Raw genomic sequence first — 25,469 nt, 5'->3', positions numbered from 1 at the left:
AGCACTGTAAACGTTTGTTTAGAAGTAGCGACTAACCTGGACTCGCCGGTCGTAAGCTTCCTTTTCAATTTTTTACTTGTGTTTGTGATTATTATTATAATTATTGTTTTGCAATCTGGATCGAATAGTCCATGGTTTTTTTTTTAATTTAATATATATATATTTAATATTTCGTTGACTTTTAATGCAGCCGACCTGACGCGTCCTTGGTAGAGTGACCCGGAAGTTAATTTTCTTGTATTTTTTTCTTAACATGGTTGAAATTGTTATTCTCGTTCAATGACAAAATGAGTGACTGTTATTTTTAAATCATTTGTTATTTGTTTTAAATAGTAAACGTCGGCGGTGTACTACATTTGTGTAACAAATATGATCGACGTTTCTCCTAACCAATCATCAATTGACATCTTGGTCCCGCCTTGTGTTTTTTTTCCCCCCCGAGAGTCGCTAAACCAAAGCGTAGAGGCAAGATCCACTTCACGTATATGTCCTGCTCTATTTAAAAAATACAATCGAATCGGCAGCATGAATAGTTTAATACGAACCACTTCTCGGTGTCTGCGGTTCGGAGCGGCATACTCGCTACCCGGGCAAGGACGTGTGTGGACGGCCTCGACACGACTCTTGTGCGCGGCGTCGGACCTCCAGAAAGACCTTGGCGAGATGGTGAAGAAGGACAAGGTGGTTGTTTTTATGAAAGGGACACCGGCTCAGCCCATGTGCGGTTTTAGTAACGCCGTGGTCCAGATTCTACGGATGCACGGAGTGGACGATTACGCTTCGTATAACGTGTTGGCGGACGAGCAGCTTCGAGAAGGTCAGAATATTTCACTAACAGTAACAAGTGGTCACCAGAAGTTCATTTTAACTATTTGCATAGCACTTTTTTTTTTTGCGTTTGTGTCACCCACGAATGACTCATCGTTATTTAATGTCGTGGCAGTTTCCTGTTACACTAAATACACCGAAGACGTCGCGAGTCGATTGTGACGTCACCAACGTTCCCAGATAACTCCCCTAAACATAGTTTGACTTATCAGTATTTTGCAGAAACACCGTCGGGTGTGGTGCTTCGAATCAGCCGTGCAAAATTGATATAGCTGTTCCAACGGAGTTTAGGGGAGAAATTAAAAATCGGCTTTAATTGTCGGGAGTTGTTTCAATATTAATGTCAGCAGCTGTATGTGTAATTCGAATCCTTTATAGGTCAGTTTAACTTTAACCAAGGAAATCAGATGTATTGTTAAAATCCCCAAGTCATCATGATGAGTGGAAACGTAAATATCTGGCCTAACAGGCCGCAGAATCCATCTGCAGCTTTTATTAGTTTAGACCAGGGTCATGCTCGTTTCATTTGTGTGTGTCGTACTGATATGAGTCCTTTACTTCCTACAGGAATCAAAATTTTCTCCAACTGGCCAACAATCCCGCAAGTCTACTTCAACGGAGAGTTTGTGGGAGGTTGCGACATCCTCCTCCAGATGCACCAGAATGGCGATTTGGTAGAGGAACTAAAGAAACTGGGCGTCCAGTCTGCGCTACTGGATGCTGAGAAAGACTCCAAGTAGATGAGCAAGTTGGACTTCTTCTAAACAGGGGGAGACATTTACTCGGTTGAATCTCACACGTTGCACTCTAAAGACAAAATTGACTCTTCTGACTGACAATGTAGATGTGATTCAGTATGAGCTGTTTAGGTGGCAAGGTGACAGAACTAGCTCTCAAATAAAATAACCTACACGATGGATCTCATGGCAGCAACCTACTTTTTTTTTTTTTTTAAACTACTCTGCATAACTTCACACTATTATTGTTCAAGTTGGACCAGAACACAAACATCACACCGGAAAAAATCCAAATACATTTGTGTAAGGAAGGGACAATTCTGTCTTGAATTGTTACTGGTAAAAAGATAGCTTTTATAATGTACGTGCTTGTGACTATGTCAATGTGGGCTCTGTGGCACCATGTTTTGGTTTCTTACACATGAATTGAACACACTTTGCTTGTATGTAAAGATCCGCTGAAACGCAACAAATAAAACACCCTTTATTTTTTGTCATATCCTCCTCAGAGCCAGCGCATTTATTTATGTAATTTGCTTTTGACTCATTGCAATTACCCTATTGAGTACAAATGTGCTCAGTAGAGAACATCCAGGTCTTGCGGTCTTGGTGAGACAAAAGGACGAAACCGTGGACACAAATTAATAGTCTGGCTCTCAGGAGTTTAAAGATAACTCGCTTATGATATTATTTCTACATTTTAAGTGGTTCATTTAAAAAGCTGGAACCTTAAATGGAATCGAGCGTATTTGCTTCCCAAGACTTGCATTGCTTCAGCAATGGTACATTGTAAAACATTGTACATTTGTATTTGATCAAATGTATTTTAGCTGCTTGTACACTAAGTCACAATTAAACTATCAAATGACAAAGCATGTGTGTGTTTTTTGAGGTTTAGCAAAAACTTTAATAGAAAATACTATTTTACACAATATGTCTGTACAGCGTAACGTAACTGAGTTCAGATTTTCTGCAGGAAGCGCAGTACCAGATCTCGCAGCGTGGTGCGCAGCGGCTCGTTGTTGTCGCACACTATGTGGGTGCCGTCTTCTTCCAACTGAATTAGTGTGTCCTCGGCTTGCAGGTGTAGGATGTGCCCGTCTGCCGTCTCCTCTACTTTGACCTCTGTGATGCCATGCTGTAAGAATTTGGATCCCTTAATATTTCATGTTTTATTTTTTATCTATATACCGGTACATATATATTTTGTATTTGCTATGCCCACATAGGTGAATTAGGTCCATATTTCTTATCACAACAAAAACACACAAACTCATTACAGAAGCAAAACATTGGCAAACTATTGTGACATTTGTGTGTAATTTTCAATCAATACATCAAAACGAAGCAAAAAATACAAATCAAACCTTTTGCAGAGTTGCAAGGAAAGCTTCCAGGGGTACGACCCCACTGAGGAGAGGTTTGGGCGCCTGACCAGCAGGGGGTTCCTCCATCACTCGTTTCCTCTTCTTTGTAGGGGGTGCTGGAGGAGGCTTTGGAACTGACTAGGAATAAAAAAAAATTTAAAAAAATGGAACCATACCTGGATAGCAGTTAAGAGTATATTTTTGGAGAAAGTCATTTTCTTGCCCTGCTCATGATTTCTCATGTACTGTGCCCACAATGTGTTCCATGGACGCTGATGTCATTGTTTTACGTGTTCCTTGGAATATGTCATTTGTTGATAACAATGTGTTCCTTGGACAATGACATCATCTGTTCATATTTCAGCCTTGCTGGAGGTCATTTTTACACCGGTAGCGGACTCACCAAGAGCGTGTGCTTGTTGTCTTTCGAATGCAACATGGCCGAGACGGTTGCCACGGAGATGCCAGGTTTGATCTCAGAAGGCACCAAGGAGTTGGCCAGCTAGGAACAAAAGCGGAAGACCACACTTAAGAATTGTCCTCGCTTACTGACAGGACTTTTAAGACACACAATAGCGTCTCGATTTGTCCGAATAGCACCTCACCTCAGGTAGAATATAGACACGCTCATAGCGGCGCCTGAAGGGCAGGCTGAGCACGGAGCAGCGCCTGTACGCCATTGGAGGGGGCTGCAGCTCCAGCATCAGATCCGAGCGATGAGACTGGCTCACTGGAGGCTGGGTGTACTGCTCGGGACATACCACGTGGATAGGCTGCGGGAAGAGAGTGTGCGTGTATTTCATTTGTAAAAATACACCGCAACGGTGCGGTATCTTACCTGGACCTCCTTGAGCAGCTTTGAAACTTGATGGAAGTTAAGACGCGTGTCAATGGGACAGTAAACACACTTCATGGCCAGAGGCTGGTAGGGAGCCAAAGCATCCAAGTAGGAGAAGTCCGGTTCTGTCGGCAGCAAATGAATGACATTACTACAAAGTACTCAAACATCGTTTTTAAAAGCAACAGTTGCATTTCCAAGCTTTAAAGTGCTCCTCACCGGTGAAGATGATGGTGTTGAGGCTGGATTTGCCCCACAGCTCCATGAAGTGGACCACGTCCCCGAAGCGCAGGGAGGGGTGGCCGGTGAACACCACGCACGGCTGGCGGAAGTCACTGCTGAAGTCACCGTGAATGCTGGGGTAGTGCTTCAGCTTGTTGCTTTGGATTAACTGAAACACATGGCATTTTCAGCACACCTAAACTAATGGGCAGAAACTTTACAACTTGGTTTTTTGTATATTCGTGTAAAAATGTACCAATATCTTAGAGGTGTAGATGCATGACCCAAACAAAAATAAATGTTCAAAAATCTGTTATCCTTTTTCGTTGTTTGGATGCTTCATCTTTTCGTACACACCTTTTAGAGTATATAAGAACTTTTTTAAAATGTCCTCCAGATGGTTTTGTAGATGCAAGGATTACACCAAACAGCAATGAAACATATATTTGTTTTAGTTCTTAGTCTAAAGTATAATAAGAATTCTGGCTGGTATTCTGTATACTGAGCATCCCGATTTGTTGTGAAATCCACAAAGGAGCCACTTATCTACATTTGTGTAAATGTTTCCTTTCAAATTAAGAGCAAGTTAGTTGGAACATGAAGCAACTTATTGACATACTGTATTGCACGATCGTGACTCCTTTGCAAACTCTTGTCTGTATTTATTTTAATATGCACGCACATTGCCATTAGTGACTCCAGCAGATGAACAAGAAATAAAAGAATAAATAATCAAGGATCCAAAAAAAAAAAAGTGTTGAACCACCGATTTACACATCAAATTGCACTGCTGTCGTACAAGGACATACCTCCGCATGAGGAAATGGGGGCTCTGGAAGATAAACCTTTGACTGCTTGTTGTGACAGAGCCTAAAATAATTAAAATAAAGTCAGCTCAAAAAAATATATGTTGTGTTCTACGGCAAAATGTGTCAAACAAAATCTATCCTCACCACTCCGCAAAGATTTGTGAGAATTCTAGTGAGCTGTTGGCGACAGGGGAGATGAAGTAAAAGGGGGTGGTCCCCAGGTTGGCGCTGTCGATGAACTGGTACAGACACTCCAGCAGGTCATAAATGACCCCAGAAGAATAGCACGGCACAAGCACATTGCCCCCCGCCCGAATCGTCATGGCTAAGGCACACGTGGGGGGGAGGAAAAAAAAAAAAAAAAAAATCAAAGATGCGCCTCAAATGGGTCAAATCTCACCAGCCAACACATTTTAGCCAACCTAGATTGCTGCAGAATTCTCCCAGCATGCCATCAGGATTGGCAGTGGGCATCTGAGTGAGGCCTGTCAGAATGAGAACATCACTGTTCTTCAGGGAGCTTTGGTCCATCGGCTGGGAGAAGATAAGAGCAAATATCACGTCACTCTTGACCGCTCGCTGCAGAATGGGACAGTGGCTGCATACCTGCGGGTGCGTGGTCAGGAGGGATGACCCGGATACGTAAGAAACTTTCTCGTGATGGGACTGGATGATCCAGTTGGAGCTACCCAATGAATAGCCCGAACTTAATGGAGAGATTTGTACAGCTCCAAACAGCTCCTGCAAGAAAAGAAACGGAAATGTTTTCTGATGTTGCTGATGACTTTTGAATACTCAGAAATAATATCTGTATGTATTGAATACAGGGACCTAGAATTTTGCATTCATTGGGAAAAAACTAAACAAAAAGTCAACCATTTATTTCAAACTCATGTTTCATAACATAAGAGATGTTCCATTTACATTGCCATTTTTAGCAATAATAATTGAATAATCTGTCTGTGATTTGATCAATTATTTTACATGTGAAGTAATTTGGTTGTGAATGATTGGTTGTTACCTGAGCCTTCAGCACATGTGATATCACTTTCCGTCAACGGCAAGTAAAAAAATGTGTTTCTAAAAGTATTCAATATAAGTGAAAAATAATTCAGTTATCAAATTAATTCATTCAATCCCAAAGACAGAATTGTACGTTTTTAAGAGTCCATACTTATGATTTTCCGAATATTTTTCAGTGTAAGGCTAAAAAGGAGCGACAAAATAGGGCTTTACAAAATAGTGAACAATAAAAATAATTGAATTTACTGGAAAAAAAAAACGCTAAATAAATGGACTATCTGTTTAAATGTCACAAATACATAGTAACTATCCAACAAAATGATTACAGCTTCTTACCACTTTCTGTGAATAACCCACAAGCTGCACTTTGCTGAGGGCCGAGTTAACCTCTTGCATACCGTAGCATCGTTTCCAAGTCCAAACGTCAACAGCATCCTTTAGTGGTCCAGGAACCAACCTTGGAAATAAAATTCAACATGAATGTAATGTATATGAGTATTCATAAAAACATATTAGCACAACCTGATTTATTTTAAGAACACAACTATATTGTTTCCGAGTACAGTAAAGCCAAGTCTATCCTGTGTGGTGTTACTTTCATTTGTACATTTAGGTCAGTTGAATTATGCCATTTGATGATGAACATTTACTCAAATCCCAGAAAGAAAAAAACATTTTGAACAATATTGCCCAGTTTAGATACCTTTGTATTTCCTTCTTTTTCCAGGAGGTGGCAGAATGGGCTTTGGGAACTCTCTCCATGAACTTCACCAGTTCTTCCATCAGCAGTCTGAACAATAATAAAGTAGTATATTATTTTAAAAGAAAAACACGCACAAATGAAATTTACAGGAGTAACTTACACCAAGTAGATTTTCCGTATATGGTGCTGTGAAAAAGTATTTGCCTATTTCCAAATTCATTGATACACTTTTCCCATTCCCTAGCAAAATATTCAAAGATCAACCAAATGTAAATAGAAAACACAAATATATGGAATTGTTTTTTTTTTCTTGAGTAATGACATATTTAAATGAAAGTTAATTCAAGATATTTTCTATGAGTGCCCAGTAGCTCAACCACACTGATGATTTAAAGTATATCATTGATTGATTTGATTTAAATGATGTTTTTGGAATACGATTTAAAGGGAAAATTCCATTTGTTTTTGTCTCTCTTTGGGGGATGGCTATTTTTCCTTATACTGCACTTGCTGTCACTTGAAAATGGCATCCTGGTGAACGTCACTTGCCAAATTCAGAAATTCATTTGTTATTGCTGATTGTGGCTAACTTATTACATATACGGGGAATATTTATATTAATTTGATGATCTTTAACATGCAAGTGGGGAAGCTATGAAAAACAAAGATACTGATAGAGGGTAAATACCCTTCACAGCACTTTAAAACTAGAATAAAATGTCAGATATGTTTCCATTGCAAACGGTTCACTTTACCTTCCAATCTGCAGGGTGGGCTCTGTGGCGTACACTGTGCCAGTGAAGCCTGTGTTTTCTGTGATGTAGGGCAGGGCCATCATACAGTGGTAATTGGAGATCAGGATGACATCAATTGTTGACAGATCCAACAGCTCCCTCTGTTTGTTTATTTTTTGACAGGAATTGTTAATCTCATTTACATACCTATTGCTATTCAATATGCTGTGAGGCCTCAATGTGAAACATTGGCATATTTTAGCAACTTTGTATAACCATTTAACCTTAAAAAAAGGTTTGTTTGCAGCAATGTTTTACCTCAGGGAGACAGAACTCTGGCTGTGAGTCCACAAACACTCTGCCAGCACACTCTTTCAGTTCCTAGAAATAACGCATGAGAATTTGATCTAAAATGAGCCCGCCAGCAAAAAAGCATGACAAATAATAATGTTGTACCTTTTCCAAGTTTAGAGTTCCATCTTTCGTACTCCACCCTGGTAGCTTTGAGAGTCTTGGGCTGGAAAAAAACACGTTTTGCATAAGGTATTTTAAACAAAGAATGAGAATTTAAAATAAGGGGGAAGTTGAATCACCTTAACCAATAAAGACTCAATAGCCTGACGTTATTACTCACCTGTGCACAAGAGGAAGGGGCAAAAAGTTGAGGACAGACGTGGTGTCCAGTCCACAATCCAGCATGATGGTGGTCGATTTAAATTTGAGTACATTGCAGGGCAATGTGGGGTGGCCAGATAGGCAGTACTAATGGAAAGCAATAAATGGGGAAAAAACATCATCGGCTGCGCAGAAAGCAAATAAATGTGCAGTATATACAGACGTAGCATATTAGCATCTTTACATGTCCAAACATCTGCGCGTGCTAGTTAACACCGGCTAGTGAATGACACTGGATACTAATTGCTAAGAAAACAACTCTTGGTGCGACATCCCGTCAAAACAGTTGTCGAATAATCACATATAAATATTTATTACATACCAATTTCATTTTTGAAGAAGGTACAGAATAAGCATCATAAAAAGTCAAACAGGTACTGAATTTGCGACCATTACAGCCGTGTTTTTTCTTCTTCGCTGGCTTCGTTGGTAGTTTGCACACAAACGTCCAGACGCAGCGCGCCACCTATCGGGTGCCGGAAGAGTGTGGGTTCATAATGATAACTAGACTTCCGTTGTTTTGTTTACGTTGCGGTGGAATTAACATACTATTTACGCATATGACAACTTCTTGTGGGGCAAATGCGTAAAAATGTAGATGGGATCTCTAAACAAAAACGTACACTATGGACTGGCTAACAGGAAATCTTACCTTCGCATTCGAACCTGTCAAAACCACTCCCTAGTGACTCACATTTCGAAGTGGCCAAGGTTAAGTCATTTGAATGTTGCGACATGGATTGCGGAAACTTTCCCCAGTAGACTTCGAGCAGTATTTACCTCCCCAGGTAAGCTGTAGTTTGTTTTAAGGTTGGTGTCTCTTTTGTGTTTCCTTCTTTAGCTTTAACGGAACGTTAGTGTCCCAAAATAGTAGTGTGACATTGCTTCGGAAGTTAAGCAAACATTTGTTTACCTCAATTTTCCTAAAATCAAAATTGGAACAGTACTTTAAATTGATTTAAGGTTATTATTTTCTTTAGAACGTGTAACGGTGGTTTAGGTTGATATTGTCGCCGGATATTAACTGACTTTATTTAATTTAGATCCTTTAATATTTAAATAATGGGATCAAACGTATTTTGCAACTGTAAATGATGTATAATAAACAATAAACCATTGTAATCGATTTTTTTAGTCGATTAAATTGTGTGCGTTTTTTTTTTTTTTTTTTACAATCTCAGTAGCACTCAATTGATTATCTAATTAAGCGGTCACCGCAGCACATATTTGTGACGTGGCATGCCTTTTTTGTGTGTGTATTTTTGACTTGAGCTAATTCATGTCCCCCTTTTGTCCACAGATCAGAGGAGGTGTAAATCTTATTTTTTCAGTCATGGGGAATATCTCCTGTAATAACCTTGAAATCCCTTCACCCAAGGGCCCAAATGCTGCAGGATGCACTGACTTTATGATGGATCACACAGTGCAGGTAAATCTCAGGATGAGGACAAACAACCAGCCTGTTTTTTCTCTCTCTCTCTCTTTTTTTTTTTTTGATAACGTCTGTATTTGTATTCCATACAGGGCAGCTTCTTCCGCCTTTACTATCCATGCCAGAAGACTGATAAAGCAGAGATGCCAGACTGGATTCCGAGCAGAGAGTATTTTAACGGGCTGGCAGATTTTATGAAAATCAACAGAACTTTCAGTGAAAGAATATTCAACTGCCTCTTTGGTAATTCATCACAACACACAGTAAATATGAGTTAAATCCATCTGTTTTTATCCAACTCTGTGGCCGTCCATATTGATCGGGGCTCAGGTAATGACCGATCACGGCTCAGCTTGTGAACGTCATATGACCAAAATTGGTGAACCAAAACCGCTGTGTACAGCATACTCCACAGACCCTGTTATTCATCAGAATGTTTTATGTGGCCCCACAAGTCAATACATGACAATTATTCTTAAAGAAAAAAAGCTTAGGTTGACATTTTATTCATGCCAACCAACCATCAATTATCCTAAAAACAGAATTTATTGGATCACAATATTATTGCTTACCCCCAAGCTACAGCTTGAGGACCCACAGCAGTGCATGGAAACCTAGTTTGAGGAACTTTTGATGGTCTGAATTTAATTCAATTTTTGTTATTATGTTTCATATAGGACCAAGCAGTTAATTGTGAACTTTACTTGTAACCATTTTTTTTCAGGGTCCTTTAAGATTCCAGCCTACTTGGATGCTCCGTTTACCTCAAATGAAAAATGCCCAGTTGTTATCTTTTCACATGGTTTGGGAGCCTTCAGGTGAATACTATCCTTTTTTTGCAGACATTGCCTCATTTGAATATTGTAGTTTAATGTATGTTTTTTTAGTAATGTTTTGAGTTGTGTTTTCCTTCCTTTGTTAGGACTTTGTATTCAGCAATATGTACAGAACTAGCCTCTCAAGGCTTCATTGTGGCCTCTGTGGAGCATAGGTATGTGAACTTAACATTTTAAAACTTATCTACTCAATGGACCTCTGCACACTATAGTGTTACCATAGCCAACCAAGCTTAATTATTTTCCACAATGGTAATTTTGACTGAGCTGAAGAAGAACCTGACCGGACAGGTTATTCAATGGCACTGTTTATTTGAAAGGATAGCTTGCTGCACAACCATTCTTGAGTACATTCCAGGTTTAGTTACGGATCGCCACAATAGCCTTCCTGAATTATTTCCTGATTTTGTTCAAAAACATTTATACAGGAACTTCAGAGACCAACCATGTGTTGTAAAATCTCCCTCGTGACAAAAATCAGAAATATGACTATTTGCATCACATTGTGTAAGGATCGGTTTAGGAAATCTATTTTGGGAAGCACATTAGCTGATGAAGCCAATATGTGGTCTGCCTCAAGCATTACGCGTGCTTGTATCAGCTGGATGAAGCCGCAGAAAAAAAAAAAAAAAACATTTGAGCTAGTAATTCAGTTTACTAAGCAATGCATGTTTGAAATTTGCCAGCTTGTTCAACCTCAAATGAACATTACAGAACTAAATGCCCCCCTCCCCCTCCTGCAGAGACCAGTCTGCATCGGCTACGTACCTCCTACGACCAAAGAACGAGTTGGAGACAGCTAACAAGAATTCTTTGAAAACCTCACTCACAGATACCCTGGTGAGAGAATGGATGTACTACAGAAGTCTGCAACCAGGAGAGCAAGAATTTCCCCTCAGAAACCAGCAAGTATGAAACCATAAGTTGTTATATATCCGATATGTTACATTTTAACACGAGAAGCCAGCTGTTATTAAAGTATCTTTACATATGAGACCTCGAGCTGTGAAATACTGTATACATTCAAATATAAGAATCAGACTTTAGACTGATAACTTGATCATGATCGTCCGACGTAGAGTTTTATGCAAAATTGCGATTGGCTGTATTGTCCTGATTGTGTAAAGTCTAGTCAGGATGTTACTATATATCTTATCTTTTCCAGGTGCAACAAAGGGCAGATGAATGCATCCGTGCACTTCAAAAACTAACGGACATAAACTCAGGGGTGTCGATGCAAAATGTTTTGCACACTAATTTTGACTGGAAGACTTTAGAGGTACAGTAAATTATATTTTTTGCAATGTATTTAATATAAACTTCTCGTGTCACATTTTAGTAGAGCTTAGCAGTTTTGAGGCACTATATGTGTGTGTATATATATATATATATATATATATATATATATATATATATATATATATATATGAGTATATGTATGTATGGTGATGTACCTTGTTGTCAGTCCTTGTATTGCTACCTCTGATAAAACGTCCTGCTCAATACAGAACTCCATGGACCTTGACAGAGTAGCCGTGATGGGCCATTCCTTTGGGGGAGCGACATCCATAGAAGCACTAGCTAAAGAAAAAAAATTCAAGTAAGTGTAGTCCTTCACATCAACTTATTTTCTTCATTAAGCAGGAGCTCTTTTCAGCCAAATTTTGTGCTAGATGGATTTCTTTTTTTCCTCTTTCTAAATTCACTAACTACAAGAAGCAAGTTTTTAGTTTTGGTGCAACTTTTGTGTGAGTTTAAAAGGAAGTACTAACTTGTCCATTCTACCTTGCTCTTCCACTCTTTCAGGTGTGCCGTAGCGCTTGATGCCTGGATGTTCCCGCTAAAAGATGAAATCTTCCCTCGAGTCGACCAGCCTATCTTTTTTATCAACTCTGAGAAGTTTCAGTGGGCAGAGAACATTATGCGCATCAAAATGTTGGATTCATCAGACATAGAGAGGAAAATGATAACCATCAGGTAGTACAAGCAGAACACACATGGATTTTTTTTTTTTACTTCTGGTGTTTTTTTTCTTTCATTCCTCTAGGGGAACTGTGCACCAGTCCTTCCCAGATTTTACTTTTCTGACAGGAGACTTGATCGGCAAGTTAATGAAACTGAAGGGCGACCTCGACCCAGAAATCGGGATCAGCCTCTCAAACAAAGCATCACTCGCATTTCTGCAGCGGCATCTCGGTATGAAACCCATCTTAACCCTTCTTCTTTCAATTAAAATAAGTCCCGCCTGATTTTTTTTCTTCAAAGGTTTGAAAAAGGACTTCAATCAGTGGAATAGTTTGATTGAAGGTGATGATGAAAACCTCATTCCAGGGACTAATGTCACTTTGCTTCAGTCGGCCATCTGACAAACTAAGCCACAGTGAATTCCTGGAGCCTTTGAAAAAAACCTCATACTGCAAACTTGAGATGACCACCACAATTTTAAGCAGAGTGACATTTTAAGCTCAGGGAGTTTAAAATGGACATTTGGAGAACACTTTTTGCTGCACATGACTGACCACTTTTAAGTATTATTTATATCTATTCTTATTCACCAGAAAATGATCTTTTTTTTTAAATCATATTCTCTATTTTTGTGTATAGTTACTGAAACCTTACGTAGCTACTTTAAAATTGACAGCAACATTGTTTTTACCTTTTTCTTCATGTGCCAAATCAGTTCACTCGTGTGTTAGTATGAATCAACTGTGAAGAAGTACATCCAGAATTTACATTCGCAACAATGTGAGCTGTGCCTTCTTTTAGAGTATGTCAGTATATCAATTTAGATTAAAAAAATGACATCCAGGCATTTATTTTGTTGACTGAAGTCTATTTTTTGATCAAAATTGTAATAAATCAGAATTGTATACCAACATCAGCAGTCATGTTTTGAGTGCTAAGTAAATAAAAATGAACATGCAAACTTATATACCAACATCAGTCTTGTTTTGAGTGCTAAGTAAATGACAAGGAAAATGCAAACAGTTGTGCCACCCGTTAACCCCAACACCGAAAAACATAAAGAACACTTCGCGAACAAAACGACGGTGAACATGTCACTCCTCCAGCTCAGTGTCAGCAGAGTCATCCTTGATGACCCCAACTGGAGTGCGGTCTGACAATATATCATCTAAAAATGAAAAATCAAGAAGAAAAAAAAAAAGCAACTTATCAAGGCGGATAACCATTACATTGTTTTTCGTCTTCAACAAAATGATTTGAATGACATTAATTCAGTAGAAATAAAAGTGCCACCCCAGCAACTGTAATGGTCCCATGTATCAAGAATGATGGTGTACTTTATATATATAAAAAAATACAATTCTCAACACCTACCAGGATAGTCATCATTATGAGGCAACAATTGACCCACATGCACTGCATCAGTGGGAACCTTTGGAGAAGAAGAAAATCAGTTATGTGGCGCAAATAAAATACATTATGATAAAATAATTGCTTATCGATGAAAACATATTACATTGCTGTTCTCCATTTCTTCCTCTTGGTCTCCAACAGGAATAACTTTACAAAGCAGAAGCACGTGATCTTTTAGTCTTCAAAGCACGTATGTACTTTGTGTATCTCTTCAAAAAGTCAATTATTACCACGCAAGGAGGCGGCAGTGTCTTGGTCATGAGCGTCTGTCAAGCACAAATCTCTGACGAGACAGATCACCTCCTCAATGTTGCCCTAAAAAGTAGTTGACTTTAGCATACATCTGTTATTTGTTAAGTTGTTTTTTGTTTTTTTTTGTAAAAGGAATCATGATTACTACCTCATCTGAACAAAAATGTATGTGGGATCCTGCCTCAGGATCAAACATCGGCGCTGTAAATATATACATATATATTTTATTAACGGAATGAAAATAATTACCTTTAACTTGGGGGCGGATGGAAAAACAATTACAAACCTAGCTGTTCACCTTGAGGAAAATTTGAAATCTCAGCTTCTGCTCTCGTGTTACTCTGCAATCACACAACACATTTGTGACTGGAAAAATTGACTTGGGGGAAGATTTATTTCGTAATTAAAGTGGAGATGAAAATTTGTCTTGTGATGAAACTGAGATGTCACTGAAAAATTGGTCAACATAACCACAACTGGATTTTCTCATAAGAAAATGACCATTGATATTCAGTTCTATTCTAAGCAGATTGGTGCAGCCCATGAGAGCAAAATAATCCATCGAGATATCTTTGGTTGTGACTTCTACACATGAACTCAACCAACACATGAAAAACACTGCAGCTGTGTACGCAACTCATGTGGAAATTTAGTGTGATGCAAAATACCATTTCCTCCTTCCAACAATGCTCTGTCGCAGCCGTTGTGCCATCACTCTGCTCATTTGGATCTGCAAAACAAATGCGATGCTAAGTTGTCTCCCCCCCTCCCCCAGCCGAAAGGGTTTTACAATGTTTTTATGATATTTGGAAGGGTTTCTGTTATTTTTCCAGTTTGTACACATGTAGATGTGAAAACGCTGCCCTCTAGTGGATAATAATCTCATGGCATGTTAAGCAGCTTCAAGAATAGTTGAGACGTTTTGTACAGTAGATACCTGTCAACGCTACAACAGCATGGATCACCTCCTCAAGCACGGCACCCTAAAAAGCAACAAACTCTACATGACCATTTTCTACAAGCAAAAGTTAGACTAGTAATTAATGAGCTCTTACTACTTCTGTAGAGAAAACAGTGCTGCAAAGTGACTCGCTGGATATGGTGTCAGTGTCAGCAGGAAGATCTACACATTTGAAAGACTCAAATAAATCAGGGGCTCACATTTTACTATGTGGGGCTGAGGAGAACACACCTGAACATGAATTCACATCAATTAAATCCAACACCTTGTCATCAGATGTAATATCGCTCTAAAAGAAAAAAAGATTTTAACATGAGTAATAAACTTTTGCAAGAGGGAAAAAAAGATAGTGGCATACTGTGGTATCATAACGAAAACATTGCACAGGTTGTCCTCAGTTTACAACAAAATTCTGCTCCAAATAGTGTTGTTACAATACCAACATTTTCATTTTACTTGATCATAGTCCCCATACAAAGCTACTAAAAAAAACTTTCAATGTACTGTATTTTCATTTGTATTTGTAAAATCCTCTTAACTTTGCATTTAGGTTGATTCATTTTTGTGTTAGCTAGCAGGCTATGTCCGAGGAAGAAATGATTCTGAGATGTGTATGGTGTTAAAACTAAAAATAATTACTAGCTGCACCCTATTTCCGATCCACAGACAAAATATAACTTCATTTAATCGCTATCATGCGATGCAACTGTGTGGCGTACAGAGCCCCCTCATCAAAAAGAAAAAAATCAAGAACATTTATCACAAAAATAATTCTTTTTGGTACTGGTACTTTGTGCAATATTCGTCCCAACAGTTAAAAAGTAACCTGAATTTGTGTTCCAAGTCTTTTCATTTTATTATATAAATGTAGTACATATTTGTGTGGAAAAAAAATCTCAAGGCCAATAAATATCCTTCACTAACCAATGCTAACAGTAAGGAAAAAAAAAAAAGTCTTAAAATTGGTATGAAAATCCATTCAGCCCATCATTGAAATCAGATTAATATTAGTTTTTATGCCATTAACTGACAAACTCGTCGTGTGATGCACACAGTTCATCACTTCAAAATCTCACTTGTTAGGATTTTGGTACCTGCTCTCTTGTCTGCATGTTCTCATGCTGTGGGATAACATCTTCAGAATTATTTTGCTGCTCCGGAGCATCTGTCGAATAATACAGCATTGTAAGGTTGCAAAATAAATAAATAATAGAGAAAGGAAGAGAGAGAGAGAGAGAAAACATTTCACCAAGTAACTGCTGACCAACGGGCACAAAAAAAGGCAGCACTGATTCACTTGGAACCTACAAGGCAACAAAACAGATAGATTCTACCCAATCACAAATGTAGCCTACTGTAGCATGTATTAGAGATGAAAATTTAAGACGTGTGCTGGAGTTTAAAAAAAAAAAACATGCAAAATACCAGTTGTGATTCTTCAGAGCTGTCAACAGCTGTCTCACAAAGAACTGCAAAGTTCATCACAGCATCACAAGCGACCTTAAAAAAAGTCAAGCTTTTTGTAATAATAAAACTGAGCACTTCTAAGCTGCAGAGACACTGTTTACTGTTATATGACTACATAATATTTGATTCTGCACAATAGACCTCTAAGGTTTAGTATCAGGTTTACCATTTTCACATTTGTCCCACTCATAACTGGATGTGATTCTTCAACCTTGTTGTCATCAATGGGGGCATTTGGATCTAGGTACATAAAATACAATATCAAACACGTTGTATCGTTTTGATATACATTCAGGGCTTGATATTAACTCTTTTTTTTACCCACTCTCTGAATTTCTCGACTGGAAATAAACATTGACTTTTACTTTGGAAAACAGTAATCAACACTTTTCCTGATTTTGCTAACTAAACCAGCAACCAAATTGAAAAAATGTCAATTTTTCCAATGTCAATTTGATTTTTTTTTTCTAAGAGTAAAATTAAATCATGTTTTAAATAATCTGATACACTGACAACATAATGGATTAAATATTCAGATAATCGTTAGTTCCAGGCCATAACCTTATATCCTCAAATATCTATCAGGAAATATGTTCTGCTTATTGTACAGAATGAAGCAAATCTTAATTTTTACAAGCAATGATTTGGTGACCAATGGGCCTAGTTAAAGATATTTGACCAATTATTTTACGCCTTTACTGAAAATGAAAAACAGCTATCCACATCCTTGACTAATCATTGATGGTTTAAAGATCAGTATTGGCCCTGAAAAAAAGAATATATCAGTTTCTCTACTCGTCACACACCACAGATAAACATGGCGACATTTGGCGGGTGTTAATATCGAGCCCTGCATAGATAAGAGATAACATGAAGGTCTTACCAGCAGAATTGGTCCCAAAAAAAGAGAAATGACTGGTGTTGTGGCTATCCGCCATTTCAAACGTAGACACCAGAATCCCAGAATCATCATTGGAATGCTGAAGGATCTCAGCTTGTGGAGATTTTATGTCATCTGACGGAGGTGTTGTGTCCATTACAGAGGAAGAATCTTTATGGAAGCCTTGGCCACTTTCTACAATGTTCCTTTCTATATTTTGCATGGGCAACGCTGATTCTTGTAGTCCACTATCAATCTGTGAAACGTTGGTTTCATTGTGAGGAACCAAGAGAGTGAGGACCGTGTTTTCTGATGAATTTGTATCACTTGGGCTACAGGTTTCAGCGAAATACTTCTCTTCCAGTGGGGACTCGGTTGAAAAAATTGAAGACTGAAGAACATCTACACAGCTTTTAATGTCCTTTGGAGTACTTGTTACCATGCAGTCAGCATCATTCGGCTCTATCCCAGCGAGTCTTGTGCTTTCACTCCATGGGGGTTCATAGTCAGTGTGTTCCACAGTTGCATCAATTGGGTCTAGTTCTTCATCCAGAGCGATGTGTGCAACATCCGATTTGTTTTCCATCCACCAGCTTTTCATAGTCTCATTCAAACTCTGACCTTCACATTCCAACTGCACAAGGTACACGTTCTTATCATCTTGAGAAGGCCCGGTGACAGTCATCTGCAATAATTTGTCTTCTGCGATTGAAGAAAATGCATTGAAAGCCCCGTCCCTCCAAGAGCCATGAGAGTCATCGAAACCTTCGAGCTTACACAAAAATGCCTGTAAGGGAGTTTGGAATAGATCAGGAGGTATCTCGCACACATCTGTGCTGTTTACATTCATTATGTTTCCATAGTCTACAAAAAGAATGGACAGCTCATCTCCATCTTTACTCAATACTTTAGCACGGCACCAAAGCTCATCCTCCGCGAAAAGCGCAATGCACGGTGTGCCGGGTGAGAGCGCGCTCATGTTGAGATGTGTACTTGAAGCGTCATTTCCAATTTTTGAGAGACTTTCAGATATCACATCAAGCGCGGTGGAGTCCGCGGGCTGACACCAAAACGTGAGCGCATCACAAAAAGCTGAGATGTAAACATCTAGGTGTTGTCCCTCAGAGAATTCTAAACGGTGGTAATATGAATTCTGTGAGGGATCTAAGTTCTGGATGGTCTTTTCTATTTTAGGTTCAGTGTCAGATGGGATTTCAGGATCTGTTGCTGGTGCTTTACATGTGACCTGCACACCATTGTCCTCAAGAGTGACTTGCCAAATGCCATCCAAATTCTTCTTCACAAATCGACATTTGAACATTTTCTCCGCATTCGTGCCAATATCTCTTTTCAGAGTTGACACCGCTCCAGCATCAAGAGGCTCTTGACATTCAGCTTCACATAGCATGCAGTGTGTGCTGTACTTTGGCAACTGCACAAAATCCGGATTGAGCTCGGCTAGTTTGGACAATGGTAATTGTGCTGTGTTGCCAAAATCGACAAACTCCACAAGAGCTGTCGAGTTGGAGAGTACTTCTTTGACGCTGGCCCGGTACCATGAAGAATCCTCAGGAAACTCAGCTTCAACTAGGTCACCTGCGTCTACTTCAGTGATGCTGATTTTTGGAGTGGATGATGAGTCATTAAGCTTGTCAACTAGGGAGAATAATTCATCCTCTTGTTTGACAAGTTGCACAAAGAAACTTGTTGGATTGTTGTAATGTGAAACATATACATCTGCCTCCATATCCAATGTGATCACGTTTTGGGGCAAGTCTTCAAGTTTAGTGCGTTTTGGATGTTTAGCTCGGGGAAGCATGCTGGCTAATTCTTTAACAGGTGATTCAGAAACAATTTGTAATTTGTCTGTGGGCTTTTCTTTTTTTTTGGTATGATCAATGTTCTTGCTCTGATTCAGCCTTTGATGCGGAGGTTGGTAGAGTTCTCGTGAGACGGTTTTAACCTGCCCATCCTGCAAACTCCGTTTTGAAGGTTGTGTCGCTTGTCTCGCTAGAGGTGCTGATTTTGGGTCAGCTGCACTGCTTTCTGAGAAGACATGAGCGGAAATAGACATTGCTACTTCTTTACCGTTTGCATTCTGGGGAGCTTCCTGATTCTTGTAGAGTTCTTGACCTTTAGTGTGTGCCTGCGGCTTGTACATTTTCTTCAACTTTGAATTGATTTGGGTGTTGTTATGGTAAAGTTCAACCAGGAGACTCCCATTGGGTTCTTTGGCTATGACCAGTGCTCGGAATTTACATTCCGTCACAGATGTTTGAAACCAGTTATTCACCTCACTGGGAGCATCTGCTGGGACATCAGAAAGACAGCACAAAACCGCTTGCATCGGGACAGACATTATGTCCTTGGCTTCTTTAGGCACAGGAAGCAAGTCCGATCGCTCCACTTCAGCTGTATCGCCATAATCGACAAAGTGAACTTTGATTGATGGTTGGAGAGACGTGATTTGTGCCCGGTACCACAGCCCGTCAGTGTACTTTGCAAAGCACAATTTTCCAAATGACGGCGGAGGCTTCACTTTACTAAGCTGACGGCAGAGATCATTGACCTTCTTATTGAGGTCCTCGAGCACATCGGCATTCCTCTCAAGTTGGCAGTAGAACTGACTGACGCTGTTTACACACGTCACTGTGACTACTACTTCTCTTCCGATTTTGATGCTGTGTGGTGAGTAGTAGTATGTGTCCAGGGAGTAAGAAAAACTCGGTACTATCCTGTCAGGTGTGAAACCTGCAAATTCGGCCATACTGGTGCTGATGCTCTCAAAGGGAGTTTCTAGATCCACAATGTTGAGAGCAAGTTTCTCTTCATTGTACATGACGGCATAGATAGTGCACTTCAACGGAACTAAGCTTGAGGCAGCAGTTTGCACAAAGTTCTGAAACTTCTCGAGTGCCTTTTCATTCCAATCATTTACGACCGACATGATATCGAGAAGGTTGAGGAGACTGCAGCGAAATGCTTGAGTGGGCAGATCAAGAAATTCAGGGTTGATCTTTCTCAAGTTTTGGACAGAGACTGTCATTGTTTGGCCGTAGTCAACAAAAAGAACAGTCACGGTTGTTTTGTGTTTGCCAATTACAAGACCTCTGTACCACATTCCATTGTCAGGGTGTCGAACGGCACATTCTGCCTTGGTAAGAGGCTCATAAATGCTGCCTGAAAAGTGTGCCTGTATCTCATGCATCAGCGATCTCAACTTCCTTGAGTTCTGAATGTACTGGCACCAAAAATCATTTGGACTCTCAACACAAGACACACTGACATCAAGGACACTACCAATTGGAAACATGGTTTCCTTGTACTTTCCTAATTTTAATTCTTTGCCAGTGGGATCAACGTTACTCCGGGTCCGAAAAGAAATGTCACTGTTTCCAGCCAACAATCCAAATTCTGAAATTTCAGCGGGGATTTGAGACGCTTTTTTCATCTCATTGTATCCGTCTAGAGAAGAGCAGACTATGCTGTCCTCAACTGGAAACGTGGTGCTTCGCTCCACCTTTGCTTCAACCACTTTGGTCTGCCCAGGAAGTAACACGATTCCTCCGTTCTTTTGTGCGCTCTGGATGCTACTAGCCATGCTTCCAACACCATAATCGCAAAGTCTTTTTTCACTTTCCTGAGAAAACAATTTGTTCAGGTTTGTGTTTTCATCACCATGGAGTGTAACATAGTAAACACCCTCTGAGGTGCTGTGATACTGGAATTTGGCAATGAGAGTCTTGTGCAATATTAGGGATTTCAGATAGTTTATCTGGGCGCTTGTCCATCCAACCCCCTTGTCAACAACTCCATGGAGTGAGCATACATAGGTCACAACAGGCATTTTGAAGAACTCTGAAGGCAGCGGTCTAACGTTTTCCATTTGAATGAATTGTTTGGTACCGTAGTCAACATTCAATACTTCCACCAGCTGGCTTTGCGGAAATACCTGCTGCAGAACAGAACGATACCAACTACCATCGTTTCCTCTCGCAGCACAAGGAAATCCTATCATTTCAGGATTCACACTACAACTGACCATCCTACCACTACAGCGCTGAGTGATTTGCTCTGAGAGCTTTTTCAACTCTTGAGAAAAAATCTTCAACTGGCAGAAAATTCGCTGTGGGTTGGTCACTTCTGTGACGACAACAATCTCTACCGATCCTGCTGACAGCTCTGGAAACAAGTAGAGATCTTTCTTGTGTAGTTGCTCAACCTCGCCAGTGGAGGTTTGGTGAAAATTTTCAGATTTGGGCTCTAGAGACTCGAGAACAAAATCCAGGAAGGTGCTTGGATCCAGTTTCTTTGCTAGTCCCATTTCATGCATTTGTCCAGTTATGCATGGTATGTCCAGAAGAAGTATTCTTTTGTCTGTTAGTACGTCTTGCACATGTGCGTTCACAGTATGTCCTCCTAGAGACTGCATGAATTCAAGCGCAAATGGAGACCATCTATTTTCAGGAGAATGTGGCCTTATATTGGCCAGCACACAAAACTCCACTTTGGGCGGAAGGTGATAGTATTCCTTCTTACCCCATGCCAAAAACCTTGTGGTAGTGCTACATGTGATCCCTTCATCAATGAGGAAGACTTGGCATTTGGATCCATTTCTAGTGGCTATGCGTGACCTATACCATGTACCTTCAATCTGAACCAAGCACAAGTCGCCAGGATTTCCATCAAACTCCTGAAATAAATTTACAGGAGACTGAATATCTTTCACCAGGGATTGATAATCCCCATTCCTGGCATGGCCAAAATTGGCCCAGAATTCTATGAGCTCATGAAGTGGCTTCAAGTAAACTTTGGTAATCTGGATTGTTACATTAGAGCCAAGCGTCGGAAGGTCAGCGATGAACGACATGGCAGCGGTTTCACTCATTCAAACTCTCCATGATTTGTCATTTCAATCGCTGAGTGTAAGCAGTGGATGATCTGAAAGATATGAATGCACATACAGTATGGTGCTAAATGTTAACACTTTGAAAGAATATCTTCGGAATCTTTCTACAAAAAGATGATACTGATTTCAAAATGGTTTCACCCTGGCATTATATTGTACATCGCATGCGTGCAGCACAGCTTCTAGAACAAATTAGCCGCTAGCTAGCAGTGCTGCGTGCTCTCAATCGGAGGCTGACGATAACAGTTGGATGATGTATGCTTTGAAGTTGAAAATCTGACAGTGGTCTTTTTGTGGTGTTTTTGAACAAACCTTTGAGCAGACCAAAATGACTCCAATTAATGTTCTGTGATTCTGACATCGCTACGTCTTGACCAAAATGCATGGGGGAAAAAAGCTGAAAACTCAGAATATACAGGGTGATCCAAAAAAAAAAAAAAACTTTTGAACAAGCAAAAAAAAAAAATACAGTGATCTCTTTAGTCATTGTAAATTAAACCTAAAACATGCCATTCAATAAACAACGATGGAATTGTCGTTTTATTAAGTTAAATCTTTTAGATGGTGTTCTTCTGTATGAATGCATCTTGGAAATCTACTTTTTCCTCATCTCAATTACTTCTGTGTTTATATTTGTTATTCACCAAGCAAAATTAAAAATATACATGTTCATTTAATTAATACCCAATCTCAGATAGATTAAATAAGGATTGACTTTTTTTCAGGCACTTTGGAGCACTTTAAGTCATTTTTTTCTGTTTCAGGCTAACCGTTAACCTGTATAAACCCTGTAAAAATTAGCATTTGTTGATAGTTGAATTTTTATAATTTTTTTTATTGGTAATGTTATGAAGAACACAGTTTTAAGTATAATTATGTTTTTTTTTATTACGGCGGGGGGGAGGGCAATTAAGAAGCACTCCTTGTCGAGCACAGAATTACACCATTTAAGCCTGTAAGCACACACCGAAATTTAAAAAAAGCGATAAAAGTTTCTAGTGATTGAAACAACTTATGTTGTTGTTGTATACACAATCCCACCTTCTGTTGCTTTTCAGGCGATGTCGTAGATTTTCGAGCTGAATATGGCGTCGATTGTTTCGCCAATTTAGCTTTCGCCGGAATCCGCTGAGGTGCTAATGGACTCGATAGATGGAGTCTCACAAATGTCGGGGAATTTAACACGTGTAATAGTATTTACTTCATATTTTTTGTACTGTCGATTCTAAATCAACTTTATAGTACACCAAACTAGAAAACGTTGACAGAAAAAGTCGATGACTACCGTGTTTCACATTAACGTCTTGCGATTCCAGACACGCCCATTTTTTTCCCTCCGCTGGACCCGGAAATTACAATCCCCTTCCTTTGAGCTTTTATTCATTTACTATTATTTGTCCTTTTTTAAATATTTTTTTAATTATTAATATTTTCTCAGTTTTTAAGTTTAACTTTAAAAATAATGTTTGAGTGTCTCAGACCCAGAAACAATGACATCTTTTCGCATTTATTTTTATTTTATCCCCCCTCCAAAAAAAAAACAATATACTCAATCATCAATTTTTAATCATAAAAAATAAATGTTGTTCGTATGAAGTCTATTTATATTTAGTGTTGTGCATGTGTGTGCGAAGATCTAATTACAATTTCGGATTTCAAAAAACACTTTTTTCATAGAAAAAGATTCAAGAAAACAAAGGACATTTTTAAATAAATTCGTGTTTCGATCTTAGTAGACAAGTAATGAAAAGAAAAATGTTCACAGGCGTTTATAATGTCAAAAAAGTAAAATATGCTGATGCACAATGTGCACTTATCCTGTAGAGGGCAGGCAAGCTCAAATTCTATAGCGGAAATACGTCAGCAACAGGCGACCGTGCCATCTTGATTCCTTGTGTTGCTTTCCTGACGCATTCAGTTTTTATTTTCTCCCGAAAAGACAGCAATACTTATTCATCATGGCTATGCAAGCAGCGAAGCGCGCTAACGTAAGTCATTTATTACTTCTTTTTTTGTTGTTTTGGGTCAATTTGACCCTTATATGCATTTACCTTATGAATAGCACGATGTTGTTTGCGATCGAGATAACCTACCATCGTTTTGTGACTATTGTGCGGCCTATGAAGCCGTAATTGTACTCCACAATACTAATTTTCCTTTCAAATGTTACTTATTGCAAGTTATGTGAGCTTATTTCCCTCCCAATTACTCCAAATATGAGTACTTTAACCCGCTTAGCATGACGTCACACGCTCCGGGATTTAGCATTCTGCGAGTATGTACATTGACTTGTTAGCATCACTCTCTTGTTATTCTGTGCAGATACGACTGCCTCCAGAAGTAAACAGAATCCTTTACATCAGGAATCTTCCCTATAAAATCACAGCGGAGGAAATGTATGACATTTTTGGAAAATATGGACCAATTCGTCAAATCAGAACGTAAGTACGACATATATTGATTATAGTTTCTTACATCTTTCACAGAAGTAAAACAGAAATTTCTTGGACAAGTAGTATCCTCACATTTCTGTTTTTCAAATCTCAGCAAACCATTATTTTTGAAGTATCAAGCGATATAAATCCACCTTGACAATCATGCGATGTTTTGTGGTTCAGTTAATCATATTTGTCAAACCTCAAAACATTTTTCTTCAATAGCGTGCCACAGATGTTACAGCAATTAAAACCCCTACCTTTTTTTTTCTTTTCAGAGGTAATACACCAGAAACAAGAGGAACAGCCTATGTGGTTTATGAAGATATTTTTGATGCCAAAAATGCTTGCGATCACCTCTCAGGCTTCAATGTCTGCAACCGCTACCTGGTGGTTCTCTACTATAACGCAAATCGGGTATGTGTGAGCCTTTTGCTTTTTTCCTTTTTCTAAATCAGCATAAGTGTGATTGTTAGATTTTTTTATCCTGTCATCTGCATTAATGTTTGCTATTTCATGACTTAAAATTTAACCGTAAGTTGTTTTTACTTGTCTTGTATGTTCGTTTTACAGGCATTCCAGAAAATGGACACAAAAAAGAAAGAAGAGCAGTTGAAGCTCCTAAAAGAGAAATATGGCATCAATACAGATCCTCCAAAGTAAAATTATGTAACCCCCCCCCCCCCCCCTTTTTTTTTTTGGGTGGTTGTCAAATACTTCGCTTCCATGAAAGTGGGCATCTTTTTTTTTTTTTTTAATTGTGAACGAGGAATTATTTTTCTGAAAATGTTCACGTTAGATTTGGGTTGAAGGCAGACTTGGGCTTAAGTGCAGGAATGCTGTTTGCAACATTAGACCTTAATGTTTCTTCTATTGTTTCTTTCTTCAACATCTTTGACTTGACCAAAATATTGTTGTGCTATCTGTAAAATAAACTTTCTTTCTGTAAGTTCTGCTGTTTCCTTTCTTATTTGTATATTTTA

General features: G+C 39.1%; 5 protein-coding genes across 7 annotated transcripts; 3 read left to right on the top strand and 2 right to left on the bottom strand.

The window, feature by feature from the left end:
- The first annotated feature begins 80 nt into the window (after nucleotides 1–80).
- On the top strand, nucleotides 81–2,437 carry glrx5 (glutaredoxin 5 homolog (S. cerevisiae)). Its single transcript, XM_088402980.1, has 2 exons — nucleotides 81–817; nucleotides 1,396–2,437. Exons 1-2 carry the CDS (start codon nucleotides 370–372, stop codon nucleotides 1,566–1,568), a joined length of 621 nt encoding a protein of 206 aa, XP_088259106.1. The 5' UTR covers nucleotides 81–369; the 3' UTR covers nucleotides 1,569–2,437.
- On the bottom strand, nucleotides 2,170–12,094 carry ints9 (integrator complex subunit 9). Of its 3 annotated transcripts, none has more exons than XM_088402977.1 (18): nucleotides 11,977–12,094; nucleotides 11,659–11,785; nucleotides 7,896–8,023; nucleotides 7,718–7,778; nucleotides 7,580–7,642; nucleotides 7,283–7,422; nucleotides 6,528–6,614; nucleotides 6,161–6,281; nucleotides 5,408–5,542; nucleotides 5,224–5,335; nucleotides 4,946–5,126; nucleotides 4,802–4,862; nucleotides 3,990–4,161; nucleotides 3,771–3,895; nucleotides 3,538–3,705; nucleotides 3,336–3,434; nucleotides 2,933–3,070; nucleotides 2,170–2,703 (listed from the first exon to the last, which is right to left on the bottom strand). In XM_088402977.1, the coding sequence occupies exons 3-18, from the start codon at nucleotides 7,958–7,960 to the stop codon at nucleotides 2,527–2,529; spliced, it is 1,905 nt and encodes a 634-aa protein (XP_088259103.1). In that variant the 5' UTR covers nucleotides 7,961–8,023; nucleotides 11,659–11,785; nucleotides 11,977–12,094; the 3' UTR covers nucleotides 2,170–2,526. The 3 variants fall into 3 exon arrangements, with proteins under 3 accessions (XP_088259103.1, XP_088259104.1, XP_088259102.1); XM_088402978.1 differs by having other exon boundaries at nucleotides 11,990–12,081; XM_088402976.1 differs by lacking the exons at nucleotides 11,659–11,785; nucleotides 11,977–12,094 and adding an exon at nucleotides 8,259–8,420 and having other exon boundaries at nucleotides 2,171–2,703.
- Nucleotides 8,427–13,134, top strand: pla2g7 (phospholipase A2, group VII (platelet-activating factor acetylhydrolase, plasma)). Its single transcript, XM_088402979.1, has 11 exons — nucleotides 8,427–8,724; nucleotides 9,237–9,365; nucleotides 9,461–9,611; nucleotides 10,093–10,186; nucleotides 10,291–10,359; nucleotides 10,948–11,113; nucleotides 11,370–11,483; nucleotides 11,713–11,804; nucleotides 12,011–12,181; nucleotides 12,252–12,400; nucleotides 12,470–13,134. The coding sequence occupies exons 1-11, from the start codon at nucleotides 8,662–8,664 to the stop codon at nucleotides 12,568–12,570; spliced, it is 1,299 nt and encodes a 432-aa protein (XP_088259105.1). The 5' UTR covers nucleotides 8,427–8,661; the 3' UTR covers nucleotides 12,571–13,134.
- On the bottom strand, nucleotides 12,742–23,346 carry tdrd6a (tudor domain containing 6a). The gene is made up of 16 exons (XM_088402975.1): nucleotides 23,093–23,346; nucleotides 17,146–22,083; nucleotides 16,429–16,502; nucleotides 16,221–16,295; nucleotides 16,045–16,099; nucleotides 15,890–15,960; nucleotides 15,027–15,084; nucleotides 14,890–14,957; nucleotides 14,772–14,817; nucleotides 14,503–14,564; nucleotides 14,121–14,175; nucleotides 13,983–14,035; nucleotides 13,813–13,897; nucleotides 13,686–13,729; nucleotides 13,544–13,601; nucleotides 12,742–13,337 (listed from the first exon to the last, which is right to left on the bottom strand). The coding sequence occupies exons 2-16, from the start codon at nucleotides 22,028–22,030 to the stop codon at nucleotides 13,264–13,266; spliced, it is 5,763 nt and encodes a 1,920-aa protein (XP_088259101.1). The 5' UTR covers nucleotides 22,031–22,083; nucleotides 23,093–23,346; the 3' UTR covers nucleotides 12,742–13,263.
- Nucleotides 23,347–23,882: 536 nt separating this feature from the next.
- Nucleotides 23,883–25,435, top strand: sf3b6 (splicing factor 3b, subunit 6). The gene is made up of 4 exons (XM_088403418.1): nucleotides 23,883–24,039; nucleotides 24,374–24,492; nucleotides 24,765–24,903; nucleotides 25,060–25,435. The coding sequence occupies exons 1-4, from the start codon at nucleotides 24,010–24,012 to the stop codon at nucleotides 25,147–25,149; spliced, it is 378 nt and encodes a 125-aa protein (XP_088259544.1). The 5' UTR covers nucleotides 23,883–24,009; the 3' UTR covers nucleotides 25,150–25,435.
- Nucleotides 25,436–25,469: the final 34 nt, after the last annotated feature.

This window comes from Hippichthys cyanospilos, chromosome 20 (genome assembly GCF_059441005.1).
Source record: "Hippichthys cyanospilos isolate Australia breed blue-spotted pipefish chromosome 20, RoL_Hcya_1.0, whole genome shotgun sequence".
Lineage (NCBI taxonomy): Eukaryota > Metazoa > Chordata > Actinopteri > Syngnathiformes > Syngnathidae > Hippichthys > Hippichthys cyanospilos.
Note: the sequence above shows the minus strand (reverse complement) of the source record. Positions and strands in the feature narration are given on the sequence as shown.